This window comes from Triturus cristatus, chromosome 4_2 (assembly GCF_964204655.1).
Source record: "Triturus cristatus chromosome 4_2, aTriCri1.1, whole genome shotgun sequence".
NCBI lineage: Eukaryota > Metazoa > Chordata > Amphibia > Caudata > Salamandridae > Triturus > Triturus cristatus.
Window position 1 is genome coordinate 368,762,754 of NC_140586.1, and position 18,145 is coordinate 368,780,898.

At 36.5% G+C, this 18,145-nt stretch overlaps 1 protein-coding gene across 1 annotated transcript in view; it reads right to left on the reverse strand.

Moving 5' to 3' along the window:
- LOC146833907 (coagulation factor XIII B chain-like) overlaps positions 1-18,145 on the reverse strand; it is a 1,069,530-nt gene that overhangs the window by 145,746 nt on the left and 905,639 nt on the right. The window contains exon 15 of the mRNA XM_085601818.1: positions 111-311. Within this exon, the coding sequence (XP_085457944.1) occupies positions 111-311 (201 nt within the window). The remainder of the gene's footprint in view (positions 1-110; positions 312-18,145) is intronic.

An 18,145-nucleotide genomic window follows, 5' to 3' on the forward strand; every position in this document is an offset into this window, starting at 1 on the left:
AGAAACCCTTCTTTGCAATAAACAACTCGCAAAAAAGAGTTGATTTGCTTCTGGAACTACACTGCATACCATTACCTAGCAAATATGTTATACAAGTACATTACACTTACTTGGGTTGAAGCATGTGGGGTAGTTAAATCCAGCCTTAGAACAATTTGCAACTAGGATCCCTGGGGTTGCGAGTACTTGAAATCCGGATATACATGTAAAAGTGATTTCTTCACCCTCGAAGAAAGTCATTTTATCCCTCTGCTTCAAGCTTAATTCTACAAAATGTTCTTTGAGTTTGTCTTCGGTTACCTGACACAAACCTGTTGAATATTTTTAAATTAGCTCATTGAAGTAAAACCAGAAATTAAAATAGGGCAAGCCTCACTATTAAATAAGAACAAGCAAACAAGCAATAAAATAAGTTACAATTAGATCAGATATATTTTTTAAAAGCTGGACATTGATACTCTAAAAACAAGTACATTCCTTTATACCTTTTTCCGGAATAGATTTTACTCTTCATTTGTATGTGCTTTCTGGAATAATGTAAGTGTATCTTGAGTTTATCAGAGAAACCTTAAGTTCATGTCATGGTAATAATGTTGCTGGAATTGACAACACCAATCAGCCAGAATGTTACGTGACACGCACAGACAGACAACACAATCTTATGTTACCCTATGTTAAGTTAATTTTCCATAGCATATTCCCACAATATGTATGGCCTTGAACAGACTCAAGTAGTGACATACTAATAAGCATGCATGTCAGCTTAAAAGGCAGCAACAGGAAACATACACTCTGGTATATATACTATGGGATCTTTAACCTAATATCAATCTATACCATACCGAAACACAAAAATATCAAATATGAAATATCGACTTCCTATAATTAATTAGTAAACACGCAAATATTGAGAACAAAATTATAGTGAAAAATATTGATTTTTAATATATCAAAAACCAAAATATCAGATACAAAAATATTGTTACCTTTAAATAGAAATATAATACGTCAAAAATATTGATAAACACAGTATAGATAACAATATCACCAAAATAATTGAACAATCACTAATCACTTTTTTTAAAAACCACTCAATTAATATAAAACTAATTCTTAAAACAAGACTAAAAGGTTAAATACACATACTTAAGTTAAACAAAAAATATATAAATATATTACATCTAGTTTCCACCCCCAAAAAAGCATAAACTAAAACATTTAAACTACAACTTAAACTTAATAAATATGTATATAAGAATGTGTGTTTATATATATATATATATAAACTACCGTGACCAGGAGCTGTGTTCAGCTTGAAACGCGTAGGTGAAGAGCTATGATGTCAATAAACATCAACTGACTATACTGGAGCGAGTGCGGCGTTTCCTTTCAATTGCTTTATGATATCTATATATATATATATATATATATATATATATATATATATATATATATATATATATATATATATATATATATATATATATATATATTACCTACTGGCGGTCGCCAGTAGGTAGTTATAGTTAGGACCCTGTTTCCATAGGAAAACCGCAACATTCTATTTGGAATAACTTTGACGCCGGTCGACGAATCCTCGCGAAATTTTCAAAACTAATGGGGCGCTACGCTCCGCTCCTACCCTGAAAGTCTCGGGGGGATTCGTCGAGCGGGGGCTGAGATAAAAGGGGGGTCCCAAAACGCGTTTTCCCCATGCATTTTTCCATAGGACCTTTAGTCCAAGCTACAGCCCGAACGGCTGAACAGAATTACTTGAAATTTGGCAGAGAGGTAGTCCTCAGGTCAAGGATGTGCCTTTTGTAGGTTTGGTGTAAATCTGTTCAGTAGATTCTGAGAAAATAGCCTTTAAATCAATATATATATCTGAGCCAGCTTACGGTGCGCTTACGGTGCGCTTACCGTACGCGTACGGTGACGTGCGCGAGCGCGATTCTGATTGGCTGTTAGATCTTAGTAAACATTCGAATCGGTCGAAACCAGGAAGCGGCGGCCGCCATTTTGTGTGTTTCACTCAGACAAAAAAGGGTGATAACTTGAAAAGGGGGCAAGGAAGAGAGTTACAGACCCCCTAACATTTGAAAGGGGGTCAAAGAAGGACAGAAAAGTACAAAAAAAACATTTATTAATTTAAAAAAAAATCGCGGGGTACGCGTACGGTATCAGTTTAGATATTAGGGGGCTCTAAAAAGAGCCGTTGTGTTTATTGTGATTTTTTAGTGGTACCTACAAGTAAGTACCGATGCAGAGTCTAAGGTTCAAGAGGAAGACTCTGTTCCCTTCATCAGTGAAGTGTACACCATCTCCTCTATAAATGTCTTGCATGTCGTAACGCAAGTTGTTGTGGTAAATGGAACCCATACCATAGTCACGGAGGAAAGCAGAAACAGATTTGTTAACGTGCTTTCTTGCTTTGTCAATCTGTGGACAAAAATGATTGGACCAGTTCCATTTTTGCCTTTGGCATATGTTAGAAAACACAAAGGCAGTTTTAGGGAAAAGTGAAAACAGTTGTGCAAAGGTCTCCTTCAGAAGCATTGTGTGGCGAACTTCTGACCTGACTGTAGACAGCAGTGTTCCATGAGCTGTTGCTATGGTAGCAGGCAGAAGTCAAGTTGGGGGAAGGGTACTAGGCTGAAGTCAAGTTGGGGGAAGGGTACTTTTTTAAAAGGGTTGGTTTTCAACCAATAGAAATGTGTGAATACATTTGAAAAAAAGGGGGAAGCACTGAGATTTGAACCTAACATGTATATGTGTGGAAAAAGAGAGGGAAACTTTGCCATTATCTGGTTCTGCTGAGAGGAGAGAGGTGTACAGAACAGAGATCCTGGCTCTGATAATCTGCTGTTTGAGTGCCACATTTCTATCACAACTAACTAATTTTAAAGGTGAGTTAAGAGTTTGAGAGGGGATGTATATGGTAAATTAAGAAATGAATAATAGCATTGGAATTCCTTTTGTTGAAGTTGTGTTTATCATTTTGTGTTTTGGGAGAAATTTAAATGTGAGGAACATGTAAAATAATATGGACTATGTTTTCACCATAAATTAAGGTGTACTGGTATAAATAAGGAATACTTTTAGGGTTTGAGGTTCCAGTCAGTAATGCAAATACATTCAGCATCACTAAGGCTGGTTGCCCTTGCTGGAGTGTAGTCAGTCACCTAGGTTACACATGTTGCTGGTCTCAGAAAGCTGTTTGGTATTGCTCTGGTGATTTTACATTTGCATTAGATGGAAAGGGGGAGCTATTTTTCTGCAGAAGCAGACTCTTAGCACCCAGCCAGCTGCTTATCCTGTGGAATCATGCACAGTATTCACAACCGAGTGGGGTTTGAGGTTGCAGTCAGTAATGCAAATACATTCAGCATCACTAAGGCTGGTTGCCCTTGCTGGAGTGTAGTCAGTCACCCAGGTTACACATGTTGCTGGTCTGAAAAAGCTGTTTGGACATGTGCTTTTTTGAGAATCTGAAAAGTGGATTAGAAATGTGAAAGATTGTAAAAGTACTTATCACTTGCCAAAAAAAAGAGTAGTAAGTGTGCTTTCAAATTGGCAAAGAAATTTCGTTTTCTGACTAATATGAAAACATGACTCTGTGTGCAAAGAGGAATTACAGGCAGTGATTTATTGCGTATTGCTCTGGTAATTTTACAGTTGCATTAGTAGGAAAGGGGGAACTATTTTTTTGGTGCAGAAGCAGACTTTTAGCACACAGCCAGCTGCTTATCCTGTGGAATCATGCACAGTATTCACAACCGAGTGGGGTTTGAGGTTGCAGTCAGTAATGCAAATACATTCAGCATCACTAAGGATGGTTGCCCTTGCTGGAGTGTAGTCAGTCACCCAGGTTACACATGTTGCTGGTCTGAAAAAGCTGTTTGGACATGTGCTTTTTTGAGAATCTGAAAAGTGGATTAGAAATGTGTCAGATTGTAAAAGTACTTATCACTTGCCAAAAAAAAGAGTAGTAAGTGTGCTTTCAAATTGGCAAAGAAATTTCGTTTTCTGTCTAATATGAAAACATGACTCTGTGTGCAAAGAGGAATTACAGGCAGAGATTTATTGCGTATTGCTCTGGTAATTTTACAGTTGCATTAGTAGGAAAGGGGGAACTATTTTTTTTTGTGCAGAAGCAGACTCTTAGCACATAGCCAGCTGCTTATCCTGTGGAATCATGCACAGTATTAACAACCGAGTGGGGTTTGAGGTTGCAGTCAGTAATGCAAATACATTCAGCATCACTAAGGCTGGTTGCCCTTGCTGGAGTGTAGTCAGTCACCGAGGTTACACATGTTGCTGGTCTGAAAAAGCTGTTTGGACATGTGCTTTTTTGAGAATCTGAAAAGTGGATTAGAAATGTGTCAGATTGTAAAAGTACTTATCACTTGCCAAACAAAAGAGTAGTAAGTGTGCTTTTAAATTGGCAAAGAAATTTCGTTTTCTGTCTAATATGAAAACATGACTCTGTGTGCAAAGAGGAATTACAGGCAGAGATTTATTGCGTATTGCTCTGGTGATTTTACAGTTGCATTAGTAGGAAAGGGGGAACTATTTTTTTTGTGCAGAAGCAGACTCTTAGCACACAGCCAGCTGCTTATCCAGTGGAATCATGCACAGTATTCACAACCGAGTGGGGTTTGAGGTTGCAGTCAGTAATGCAAATACATTCAGCATCACTAAGGCTGGTTGCCCTTGCTGGAGTGTAGTCAGTCACCTAGGTTACACATGTTGCTGGTCTCAGAAAGCTGTTTGGTGTTTATCTGACTAATATGAAAACATGACTCTGTGTGTACACAGGAATTGTTTTTAGATATTTAATTTGTGATGGTGTTATTGTGATTTTCACTTGTAGGAAAGGGGTACTTAGTATTTTAAGATTTGAAAAGATCATAAAAAATATAGTAATATATTTAAATAAAATAAATGATTTTTTTTTTTAGTTTCTTTCAGGTATTGCTGAAGAGCAGTGAACAAAATTTAAGATGCCTACAAAATCCAGACTAAGGAAAAACCAGGAAAAAAAAGTATATTTGAAGACAACTGGAGGACCTAAGTTAGTTGGAGATGCTCATGTTGGGAAAAAAAGAAAGTCTTCTGGTAAGCAGACAAAAGATTTTTTAAAGAACATCTTCAAAAAAAGGAAAAATGTACAAAATGTCTGTACTGGAAAGAATGTTTTAAATAGGAAAGAACAGGAAAAAATTGAGCATTTAGTTAATGCAAATATACCTTCAGAAACAATAAAGATTAATTTAAACAGAAAAACAGCGTTTAAAGAGATACGTAGAAAAATGTTTCAGAGAAGAGTTATGTCCAGTTTGATAAAGGATGTGAAGAAATATAAGCAAAAGGCTAAATTTTATAAGAGAAAAAAAGAAATTGAAGCCATTGCAGCTAAGGCATTAGAATTAAAAAGGAAACTAATCATTTTAATTTTGAATAGGATGCGTACATTAGATAAAATGGTCAATGTACTGAAATCACAAAGCAAAAGGAAAAGAGAAGTGAAAAGAACAAACTTTTGTAAAGTGTTTTTAGGAGAATGGATGCATAGTTCAAGTAGTGAACCTTTTTTTAATGAAGAGAGTTATTTTCAAAGTAATAGTTTGCTGCATGCAGTTGACACCAGAGGTCGTGCTTACGAAGTGAAAAATGGTTGTATAATGGAGAAGGAGAAAATGTTTCCAAGAGATGAGGTACAAGTGATGGCAGATGAGGCTATGGGGAGACGTCCTAAAGCCCCAGTGTACACTTGGAATTGTAGTAGTATTTGCACTGTGCGTCAGGAATCTATTGATAAATTTCGTGAGTTTCTAAGAGAATATAGTAAAAAAAGTGTAAAACATAAGATTAAGGTGCTTCAAAGTCTAGATCCATGCAGAGTGAGAGAGAATACTGGTTTGCAGGGTCATTCTCTGGCTTGTCTATCTAAAAAAGTGTGTAAAAGTGTTTTTCATCATTTTAGGATGCTGGCTGTTCATCATACTGAAATGAGAAAGTTTGTGAGACGGTTGTATTTTGCTAAAAGTCCAGCAATAAAGTTAGATGAATTGAATAGGGCTCTGTTCCGTGGGTCAGTATCAGATGTAGAGAAGGTTATTGATGAAATTCAGTTTTGTTACTTTGGTCCTGAACAAGACAGTGCAGAAAAGGAGACAGTAAATGAGGAAGAAGTGGAAGAGAATGTAGAACCCTCTGTAAGTAAGACATTTAATGATCACATAACAAAATTTGAAATAATCTCTAATGAAAGACCAAATATTACTTGTATTTGTTGCCGCAGAACTCATTATAGAAAACAAACCAGGTATGTTGATCTCTACAGAAAAAGTGAAAATGAAGATAATTATAAGTGGAAGGATTTTGCCACATATATATTTCTTGAAAATTGTTTTGAATTGGGTGAAGTTCAGCGTATTTGTAAATACTGTTACAACAAATTAGAAGAAAATAGAATGCCGACCAGAGCTGTACATAATAATTTAGAATTGGATGCTATTCCTGCCGAACTTTCTGAATTAAATACATATGAGTCTATACTTATTCAATGTGTTCATCAGTTCCAGACCATAGTACGTATGGAGCCCAAAACTGGTAAATTACCTCCTTCAGATTTACTGAGAGGTTTAAAAGGAAGAGTGGTGTATTTGCCCTTGGATTTGAAAAAAAATATGGAAACTATTGATGCAGATACTTTGGAAAGTGAACCATTAGTTATTCTGGTTAATGGTGTACCTACAAAGAATAAGAAGATTTGGCAAGAGCTGGTGGATGTACGAAAAGTACAAAGAGCAAATTTGTATTTGAAAAAAAATAATAAATGGTATGAATCAATTTATATAGAAGAAGAAGAAGAAGAAGATTTACAAGAAGACACAGAAACACCAACTGGTCAAATTGAAAAAGTGGACAAGTCAAAGGAAGAAGAAATTTATGAACATTTTAGCATACATCCTCTTCATTCAAAAGAAGTTATGGGAGACACTATTGATCTGTTTCAGATGAAGAAAGCAAAAGGAACTCCCGTGAGTGTATGGGAGGAGAGCTTGGAAGCTCGATGTTTTCCCCAGCTGTTTCCTACAGGAAAAGGAGGACGATACGATGAACGTCCAGAACAGATTCCAGCTTCTGAGTATCGAACTACAAGACTATATGCAGAAGATCCCAGATTTCGACAAAGTATTCCTTATTTGTTCCATCTTTTATTTGAAAGCGACTTGTCTGCATTGTCTTATGCAGTAAATCACATTTTAAAAAGTGGAGTACATTTACAAAATGTGTCTGCTAAGGATTTTATGGAGAAAGTGCAGCACCGAGATGATCATTTGGAAACACAACTGATCAATATGATGGCTTGTCAGCGTGGGACAAATGAATATTGGTACCGACGCCATGGTGAATTAAAATGCATGTTACGGAATTTAGGAACACCAACATGGTTCCTTACCCTAAGCTGTGCTGAGTACGCTTGGGATGATTTACTGGATTTTCTACGAGAGGCAAATTCAAACATTAAAAACATCGAATACAAGACAGCTGGAGAATTGTGCTCATTGGATCCGGTTAATGTTTGCAGATATTTCAATCATAGATTTGAGGCTATGATGTCCTTCATCTGCAATAAAAAAAATCCACCTCTTGGAGAAGTAGAGGATTTCTTTTGGAGAAAAGAGTACCAGGCAAGAGGTGCCCCTCATATTCATATGCTGTTGTGGATCAAGGATGCCCCAAAGTTTGAAACAGATACTGATAAAGCAGTGTTATCTTTCATTGAAGAATATGCAACATGTGCTATACCAAAAAGCACAGAAGAGAAAAAGTTAAAGGAGCAAGTTTTACGTTTCCAAAGTCATCGGTGTGGAAAATACTGTCGACGGAAATACAAGAGCAAAGATAAATACTACACTAAATGTCGATTTGGATTTCCTAGACCTGTTCTTTCAAATGGAAGAGTAAACAGTTTTATGTCATCTGTGAGACATACTATTACAAGAAAATCACCTAAGAATACCTACAACCTTAAAAGAAAAGAAGAATCAAAAAATATAAATGACTACAACCCAGTCATTTTATCCATGTGGAATGCTAACATGGATATACAGTATGTAGCTGACAATTCCATTGCTGTTGCTCGATATGTAACGTCTTACATTACTAAATCAGAAAAAACTGAATTGAAGGAAATGTGGGAAGAGATTTCTCACGAGAAGACTGTCAGTAAGAAGCTGTACAGTTTCAGTTTAAAGATGTTATCGCATCGAGAAATTGGATCCTACGAATGTTCAGATAGGTTATCTTCTGCAAGTCTCTACTCGAAATCAAGAAGAATAATTTGGGCAAGTTTAGGCCTTGCAGCAATGAGAAATCGGGTACTGAAATCTGTTGGAGAAATTGAATATTTGGCCGAGAATGACCCAGAAAGTACAGATATTTTGAAATCAAACATGTTGGACACATATTATCCCAAGAGAAGTCATCATCTGGAGAACATGTGTCTCTATGAAGTGCTGCAGAACTACATTTATTCACGGAAAGCCGCAGAAGACATCAACGATGGAAAATTTAAAGTCATTGGTGAGGAAGGATGTTTGGTGAAGCAAACAAAAGGAAGTTTGATAAATCACAGGAGGCTGAGTTGCGACACTACTGAGAAAAAGGAATTTTACTACTTGGCTCTTTTACAGCTGTTTAAACCATGGCGTACAGAGGATGAACTACTGGGAGAATTTCAAAGCTATGAAGATTCCTTTAATGCTTGCAAAGACAGCATACAATGCAGTACATTCACAACTTATGTGCAAATGTTAAATGAAGAAATTGAACAGGAAACTACAATTGCAGCTGAAGTAGCTAGAGACAGTTCTCAAGACAGCCAAAGTTCAGGAACACTCAGTCAAGATCCCCTAGGACAACCAATCGTTGAAAATGAAGCTGCTATAGCCATGAATGAAGTGGAAACGGCTATGAATCAAGCTCAAGAAGAATTTATAGACTTACCAAATTTGGAAAGACAACTGAATGAAGAGCAGCAACAAATTTATGAAGAGATCAGAAACAAAATTGATCACGGATTACTACATGAAAAAAAGAGTGCTCATGCACATCATTTCATCCAATCAGGATGTATGTAAGCGGACAAGCTGGAACTGGAAAAAGTTTCTTAATAAAAGTCATCAGAAGCTACCTACAGCAAAAAACGGATTCAACTTTGTCTTGTGTGGTTACTGCTCCAACTGGGTTAGCAGCATATAACATAAAAGGAATCACCTCACATCGTTTGCTAATGTTACCAGTGGAGCATGAGAACAAAATACAATACCACAAGCTAACTGGAGAAGCATGCTTGGAAGTTTCAAGAGTATTGAAGAAGATGCAAGTTCTCATTATTGATGAGGTGAGCATGGTATCAAACTTAACGCTTGCCTTTGTGCATTTAAGAATGCAGCAAACTCTAAGGACAGACTATGACGTGTTATTTGGTGGAAAACATGTCATAGTTTTTGGGGATCTTCTACAGCTTACTCCAGTTAAAGGACAACCAGTGTTTAATACTGTGACACATGAAGACACAAAGAAGTCATTGGGAAGCATCGGTAATGCAAATATTTGGTCCTTCTTTGAGTACAAGGAACTTACTACTAATATGAGGCAAGCAAACGATGAAGAATATGGAAGTATTCTGAAAGATATCAGGATTGGACTACTGACTGAAGCTGGCACAAAAGCATTACAGAGTAGGTTGCTACATCATTTATTTCCAAAGGAAGAAATAGTTGCAGAGAAGATATACAAGAACATTGCAGAAAAGAAAAGTTTCATCTGCTTAATGCCAACTCTTCGTGAATGCTCAATATTCAATGAGGAGCTTTTGAAATTGGAAAAGGAAGATATCAGGAAATTGGAAGCAGTGGACAAAATTCAGGATGGAAGAATTACTATCACATTAACAGGCAAACTGAAAAATAAATTGGATTCACTAGAGAAGAACATTTCCAAAACTGCTGGATTAGAAAAAAATCTATATGTTTGCATGAACTGTAGAGTATTTTTAAGGAGAAATTTGGATGTTGAAAAAGGTTTAGTTAATGGAGCTATGGGAAGAGTTGTGGGTTTTATTAATTATCAGAAAAAAGATGGAATAGAATGTTTAAAAATAAAATTTGATCAGATAGAAGAAGTTATAGACATTTGTCGTTGTACAGTTCGTTTCATGCTTGTGAAAGACTTATATGTACAAAGGAAACAGTTTCCGTTTTCTCTAGCATATGCTGTAACTATTCACAAGTCTCAAGGATTGACTGTAGATTGTGCATTTGTAAACATTGGTTCAACTGTGTTCAAAGAAGGTATGGCTTATGTAGCGTTGTCACGAGTGAAAACATTATCTGGTTTATTCATGATAGACTTTGATGATTCAAAAGTTAGTGCTGATACAAACTGTGTAAAGGAGTATAATAGATTAAGAAGAACCTATGCTCCTCATTTAGGTCAGTATCCTGTGTTAGAGAAACGTGTAGTTTCTCGTAAAAGGAGAAATGAGAATATCTGTAATGAGGATGTAGAGAGGAGGAAAAAAAAGAGGAGTGATGTAATTGCAAGCAAAAAGAAAAAGGAAAATGAAGAAGAGGTTGTAGGATGTCATTTTGAAAATAGCTCTGGTGTCAACTGCTACGCTAATGTAGTGCTGAATGTTGCATTTTATCTGGAAAGTTTGCAAGAGCAGATAATAGTAAATCAGAGAAAAAGATTCTGTTCTGAGTTGAGTCTCCTTTTTCAAAAGCTGAGTAATGATAAAACTCAAATAGAAAGTGCTACTGAAATTAGAAAACTTTTAGATGTATGTTCAGGATGTACACAGTTTTCTCAAAATGTACAGCAAGACGCACAGGAATTCTTGTTGTATTTTCTTCAGGTACTGGAAGAAGAAGGGGTTCCCATTGAAAATATGTTTGGTCTCTCTTATAAATGGGAACATAGTTGTGAAAACTGTTTCAATACATGTGGCTCTAATGTTGATTCTGAAAGGTTTATTTATTTAACATTGCCAGAGAGTAAAACAGTCACTTTTGCTAAATTAGTTAAAGATGCTAATCATAGCATGGAATGCAGTGAGTGTAAATCTGACATGTTTTCAACGTTAATTTTAAAGGAATACGGACAGTATGTAATTTTAATGATGCAACGATGTAGAGCTGATGGTTCAAAATTGGATACTTTAATAAAGAAGTTTACAGGACAGCAATTATCAATTTCAGGAAAAACTTTTGTAACAGTTGCAATAATTTTCCATGAAGGACCTACTGTTACTTCTGGACATTACACAGTTTATCTTAAATGTGAAAAAGGCTGGACACTGTGTAATGATGCACAATTGATTTTCAAGCAACGTTTGCCTTTTGATTTAGCAAATTCCTATCTAATCTTCCTGAAACCTAAATTTTAGAGAGACTTGGCAAGATCTGTACAAAATAATTTTACCATTTTATTGGATTACTATTGGAATTTTCAAATTTAAAGATTTTAAAAATTATCATTTGGCCTAAAGGAAAGGTAACCAATTGTATTGTGGACTTATATAATTCTTAATTAATGTTTCTGAAAACAACATTTTAGAAAGAATCGGTAACATCTGTACAATTTAAATTTTTGTATTTTATTGGATTACCGTTGGAAATTTAATCAAAAAAGATTTTTAAAATTACCATTTGGCCTAAAGGAAAGGTATCCAATTGTATTGTGGACTTAATTAAATCCTAATTAATCTTTCGGAAACCAAAATTTTAGAGAGAATCGGTAACATCTGTACAATTTAAATTTTGGAATTTTATTGGATCATCGTTGGAAATTTAATCAAAAAATAATTTCAAAAATTAACATTTGGCCTAAAACAAAGGAAACTAGATGTATTGTGGATTTATTTGAGATATATTATTTTTGAGATTATGCTTCTGTAAGAAAATTGTCAGACGGTATTTTTTAGAAATAGTTTTTGTTGTTAGATGATATTTTTAATGAATAATATTTTGCATTTCGATAATGTTATGTTTAACTGAGAAGAGATTCTGGGCTTTTTTTAAACAATCTTTGAGATTGTTATTTTTTTTTTGCCCGCTGTTAAGTGATGAATGCAATTGCTTTCACGATTTATAGTGAAATGCAATATATTCTGAAAACAGCAAAAAAAAGGCGAAAAATTGTTTTTGGAAAATATGTAAATATGTGTACTGTATTATAAAATGTTTTATTAAATATTAATACTTTTTTCTTTTTTTTCAGATTGAGATAGAAAATTTTCGAAAACTTGAACCATTTTTATAGCAATTAAAATTAAATTTTAATTAATAAATAATTTTTTGAGTGGGTATGGTAAGTCAGAAATTTCATGGTCCCTTTTTTCCACTTCTCCATAATCACATTTTCAGTTTTTCATTGTAGTCTCTCAAGGACCTTGTAATGTGATAATTGATTTTTAGTGTTTTTTTAAAAAAATAAAAAAAATTACGCGTATCGTACGCGTACGGTAAAAAAAAAATCAAAAAAAAGTTAAAAAAATATATAAAAAAAAGTTGAAAGGTAAGGTTGGCTCTTAAAAGAGCCGTTGTGTTCATGCAGGGACAGAGGAAAGAAAGAATGGGAATATTAGTCGGTAGGACAAATGTGCTGGTCTATTTTATTGTTCACTAGGGCAACACTGGTCTCCCCACGAACAATTAGACCATGGCAATTTGAGCACCGCATTGTAACCCTCGCAAACCGATGGTTGGTTTCCAGAGGACCAGAAAAAGGAGATGCTCCCCCCACAGATGAAGGGCTCAGCTGACCTGCCGAAGATGGACTCGGCCCTGCAGATGATGGACCAGGCTGAGCTGCTGTGGATGTGCTTGGTTGACTTACTGAAGGGTTACCTTCAGTATGTCGAGCATATGTCCTACCGTGTACATCATGAAGGTGTCTCAACATAGTGTGATTCCCGAAGGAATACTTCTTGTTGGGATTCCCTCTTGAAAGTACACGGTCACAAAGCTTACAAGTCACTAAGGGTGCATTTACCTTTTTCTTGCCCTCTGGAAAAGAAAAATACTCCCATATGAAAGAGCTCTTTTGTTTCCTCCTTCTCTGCCTCAAGGTAGTGCTGCTAGCCTCACTCTCAGAAGAGGTCTGCTGTTCTGCCATCGTATCACAAAGACAACTCAGCTCCTTCTCCTAAGGGATCACAAGCAGAAATGAGGGGAATGGGTGTGGTGTAGGAGAGTTCTAGAACTGAAAGTAGTAAAAACCAATCAAAAGTCTTGTTTCTTGATCACATGACCCAACGTGCGCGTACGTTACGCTTACGGTGCGCTTACGGAGCGCTTACGGCAAAAGTACGCATGCGCGTAAAAAAGACACACGCACGCGCGCATGCGCAAAACAGGCATGCCCCTTCACTTCCGTGTAACATGCGCGTGCAGCGTACGCGTTACGCGCTGTGTGCGCGTGACGTACGTCTACGCAAATTGCGTAAATGAACGCAAACAGCGTAGAAATCTAACGTAATAAAAGCAAGACGTGCGCTTACCGTACGCGCACGTTAAAAAAATACTAAAAAAAAAAAAAGGGAAAAAAAAACCCACTATGTTATACTACTAAATCTTACCTGTTTAGTTTAAAAAAAAGGTAAAAATAAAAAATATATTGTAGAATTTTTAAAATTTAACCATAGTCTTTAAAAAAGGATATAAAATTAAAATAAAAATATGTAAAAAACATTGCAAAAAAAAAAAAAAAAGGTAAATATAAGAATTTGCAATTAAAAAAACATTGCAAATTCACTGAAAAAACCATGGGTTTCACACACGTTATAGTTAGGAATTAGCATTTAAAAAACCTTAGAAATTCAATGAAAAAACCAAAGGTTTCACACATGTTATAGTTAGGAATTAGCATTTAAAAAACCTTAGAAATTAAAGGAAAAAACCAAAGGTTTCACACATGTTATAGTTAGCTGGACATTTCACTCGTAAAAAACCAATGAAATTCCCCCGTTATAGTTAGTTCAGCTAACTATAACTCGCGCGCCCGCAATGCACTGCTGATGACGTCACATATTACATCACTCATGACATGGTCACTGACATCACTCATGACATCACTGATGACATCTCAAATGACATCACTGATGACATCACTGATGACATCATCCTTGTGATAGAGTGGCAGACCTCCTCTCACCCTAATATAACCTTTCATACACACATTCAAAAATAGAGACTACAATTTTCAAAACAATTGACATACCAATACCAGTTACAACAACCTCTTCAGTAATTCTAAGAACCACATACACATCCACTCATTCACCAACAGTCCTATACAGTCACTCATACATGTACTCACTCATCATATGTACTCATACACCTATACATCCTGTTACACAATGCCACTCATCCATAGAGTTACTCACACACATAGTCACTCATGCTAATAAAGAAACAAACATACATTTATTTGCATATACAGTTATACACACACCACCACACTTACTTCTACGGAAACTTACACATACTTAGTCTTTTAAACAGTCACTTATAGAAACACATACTTATTCATACAGGAACTCTTTCAATCTCTCACTCTCACGTATACTCACTTATATACACCAATAGTCACATATACTAGTTTAAAAGATATGTAGTTACTCATAAAGACACTATTGAGACAGTCATTCACTCACTAACACACCCATACACACACTCATCACCCATACAGTCCTGCACACATGCTGTCTTCAACACATACAAAGAGTGAATCACTCATTCATGCACCTATGCACTACGTAATACCCCCCACCGAACCATGCAGACACTCAGACTGATACTCAAAAAAACAACTAATAACCTATATAGACACCCATGAAGCTACTCACCAACCCATGCAGCCACTTATACACAAAGTGAGAGACTGATACAGATATTTACATATTTAAACATTACTCAGTAAGCCATGTATTCACTATGATACACTTAATCAGTCAGTTACACAATACATTTTTCAAAAACAAATCATCCATTTAGACACTTATATACCCATTTATTCTTCCATTGACCTTGAGATATACATATATAAAACATATTTAATTTTCAGAAAAACACACATTCACTGGATGATGTCATCAGTGATGTCATCAGTGATGTCATTTGAGATGTCATCAGTGATGTCATGAGTGATGTCAGTGACCATGTCATGAGTGATGTAATATGTGACGTCATCAGCAGTGCATTGCGGGCGCGCGAGTTATAGTTAGCTGAACTAACTATAACGGGGGAATTTCATTGGTTTTTTACGAGTGAAATGTCCAGCTAACTATAACATGTGTGAAACCTTTGGTTTTTTCATTTAATTTCTAAGGTTTTTTAAATGCTAATTCCTAACTATAACGAGTGTGAAACCTTTGGTTTTTTCATTGAATTTCTAAGGTTTTTTAAATGCTAATTCCTAACTATAACGTGTGTGAAACCCATGGTTTTTTCAGTGAATATATATATATATATATATATATATATATATAGATATATAGATATATAGATATCTATATATTACCGCTGCAACTCCCCTTCTCTCATTAGGTTTCTCTGGAGAAAGACAGCACTCGCGGGGGGCCGTTTCCGTAAATTTATTAACAGGAAACTTCACACGCTCACAAAACAGACGCGTTTCGGTAACAACCTTTTTCTATGTTTACCGAAGCGCCATTTCGCCATGATTTTAAACATTCAACAATTTCATAGATATCAACAAGGGACAAACGTAAATCACGTTGACCCAAACATTTCATTTCCTCCTTAACATCAGCGCCATCTTGAGATGTTCAGGCTAAATCCCGACATCACGAGAGGCTGGGATGCTCTAACATATGAGTGCTACCCAATAAAGATATTTGCAATTCAACCCACCAATGGGTAAACCTTGTTTCCAAATTCATATATATAATGTATAGGAAACATTCACATCATAACGTGATTTACGTTTGTCCCTTGTTGATATCCATGAAATTTTTTGAATGTTTAAAATCATGGCGAAATGGCGCTTCGGTAAACATAGAAAAAGGTTGTTACCGAAACGCATCTGTTTTGTGAGCGTGTGAAGTTTCCTGTTAATAAATATATATATATATATATATCTATATATATATAAGGTAGTTATAGTTAGGACCTAGTTCCTATAGGAAAAGGGCAACATTCTATTCCCAATACCTTTTGCGCCGATTGACGAATATTCGCAAAATTTTTAAAACTAATTCTTTGTTGAGATCAGCTCCTATGTTGAAAGTTTTGAGGTGATTCGTCAAGGGGGGCCGAGAAAAAAAGGGGGGTCCCAAAACGTGTTTTCTCCATGTTAAGGAAAGTTTAGACAAGGCTACAGGTCGAATGGGTGAACGGAATTACCCCAAATTTGGCAGGGAGAAGGGTCTTGGTCTAGAAAGCACGCTTTTGTTTACTTGGTGTAAATTCGTTTGGTAGTTTTTGAGAAATATTAAAATTTACAGATATCAATATTTGGGAATTCTGCCATCTGATTGGCTGAGGCGTTACGAGCACGAGCTTGTTGCTGATTGGCTGCGGGGGGTTTGAGCGGTTGCAACTAGGAAGTATTGGCCGCTATTTTGTGATTCCGTTGAAGCGAGTAAGGTGAAAAAAGGGGGAATAGGAGGGTAGGAGCACTGTAACCTCTGTGGGGTATTTAGGGTGTGCTTTAGAAAGTGGTGGGCTACGGAAATTAAGTGAGGTAGTGGGTAGAGTCTGATGCGGGTAAGGTGAGCTGGTGCGGGACTCGGGAATTAAAGCATGAGCCCAAATTGTGTGTCTTATGCTGTGAAGTCATGTGCCTTGGCCGCTGCACTACAGTTGTGGAAGTAGTGTCCGGATGTGTTTATAACTACTAGGACGAACTTCTGACCCGTACTGGTATGAAAGTCCTGGGGTACGGAATATATGTGAGGTATTGTCTAGAGTCTCATGTTGCTAAGCTGAGCTGCTGCCGGAATCGGGGATTAAAGTGTGAGCTCAAACTGTGTGTCATATGCTGTGAAGTCATGTGCTCTGGCCGCTGTGCCACATCTGTGCAAGTAGTGTCAGCATGTAGTTATAGGTACTTGGATGAACTTTTGTTTAGAACATTTTAGCTTGTGTATGGTGCTTACGTGGTGTTGTATAGGGAGTGTGAAGGTAAATCAATATGGTATTTGTAGAGCGCAAACTACTCACCCCTATGGGTAAGTAGAGCGGGGGATCAAAGGAAGAGGTCTGTGCTGCAAAGTGAGATGGTCTGGCCGCTGCGCCACAGCTGTGTGGAGAATAAATTATGGCGAGGGTGCAGGAGTTGGCATTATCTGACCCTAAAAAAGCGGGCCTAAGTTGTAAGTTATAGGGTGGCTCTAAAGAGAGCCCTTGTGTTCATTAGTTGGAGCTACATATAAGTGCGGATGCACAGCTTCAAGTTATTCAGGAAAACTCGGTTTCCCTGATCTTTGAAGTGTACTCCATCACTTCTGTATATATCAGCCATATCAAAACGTATGTTGTTGTTGTATATGGACCCCATTTTGTGGTCTCTGAGCTATGCAGAGACAGCTTTGTTGATTTTTCAATCTGAGGACAAAATTGTTTGGACCATTTCCACTTCTGTCTTTGGCAAATATTGGATTATACAAAGACAGTTTGAGGTAAAAGTAACATCATTGTCCAAAGGTGTCCTTCATAAGCATTTTCAAATCTACCCCAGTCAATGTGCCTAGGTCGTTTCCACCACAGTGCACAATCATGAGGTCAGGGTGTTGGAGATGCAAACAGGTTTTAACCAAAGGCAACAATTGGTGCCACTTCAATCCTCTCTGTCCAAACCATTTAATGTCCACATTTTGTAAACCTAGGTCTGAGTCAATACGTCTCTGTTCTGCGTACCTCTTGCACCAGAAAACATAGCTATGTCCTACGATCCACACTAGCATTTTGAACGTATGGCTGGAAGGTATGGAAAGATGTCTGTAGCTCATGCAGTTCCTTCATAGAATAAGAGATATGTTTAAAGATGTGGAACTAGTTTCTATTCGCATACAAATCGGTACCTGATTGGGAGATGAAAAGCA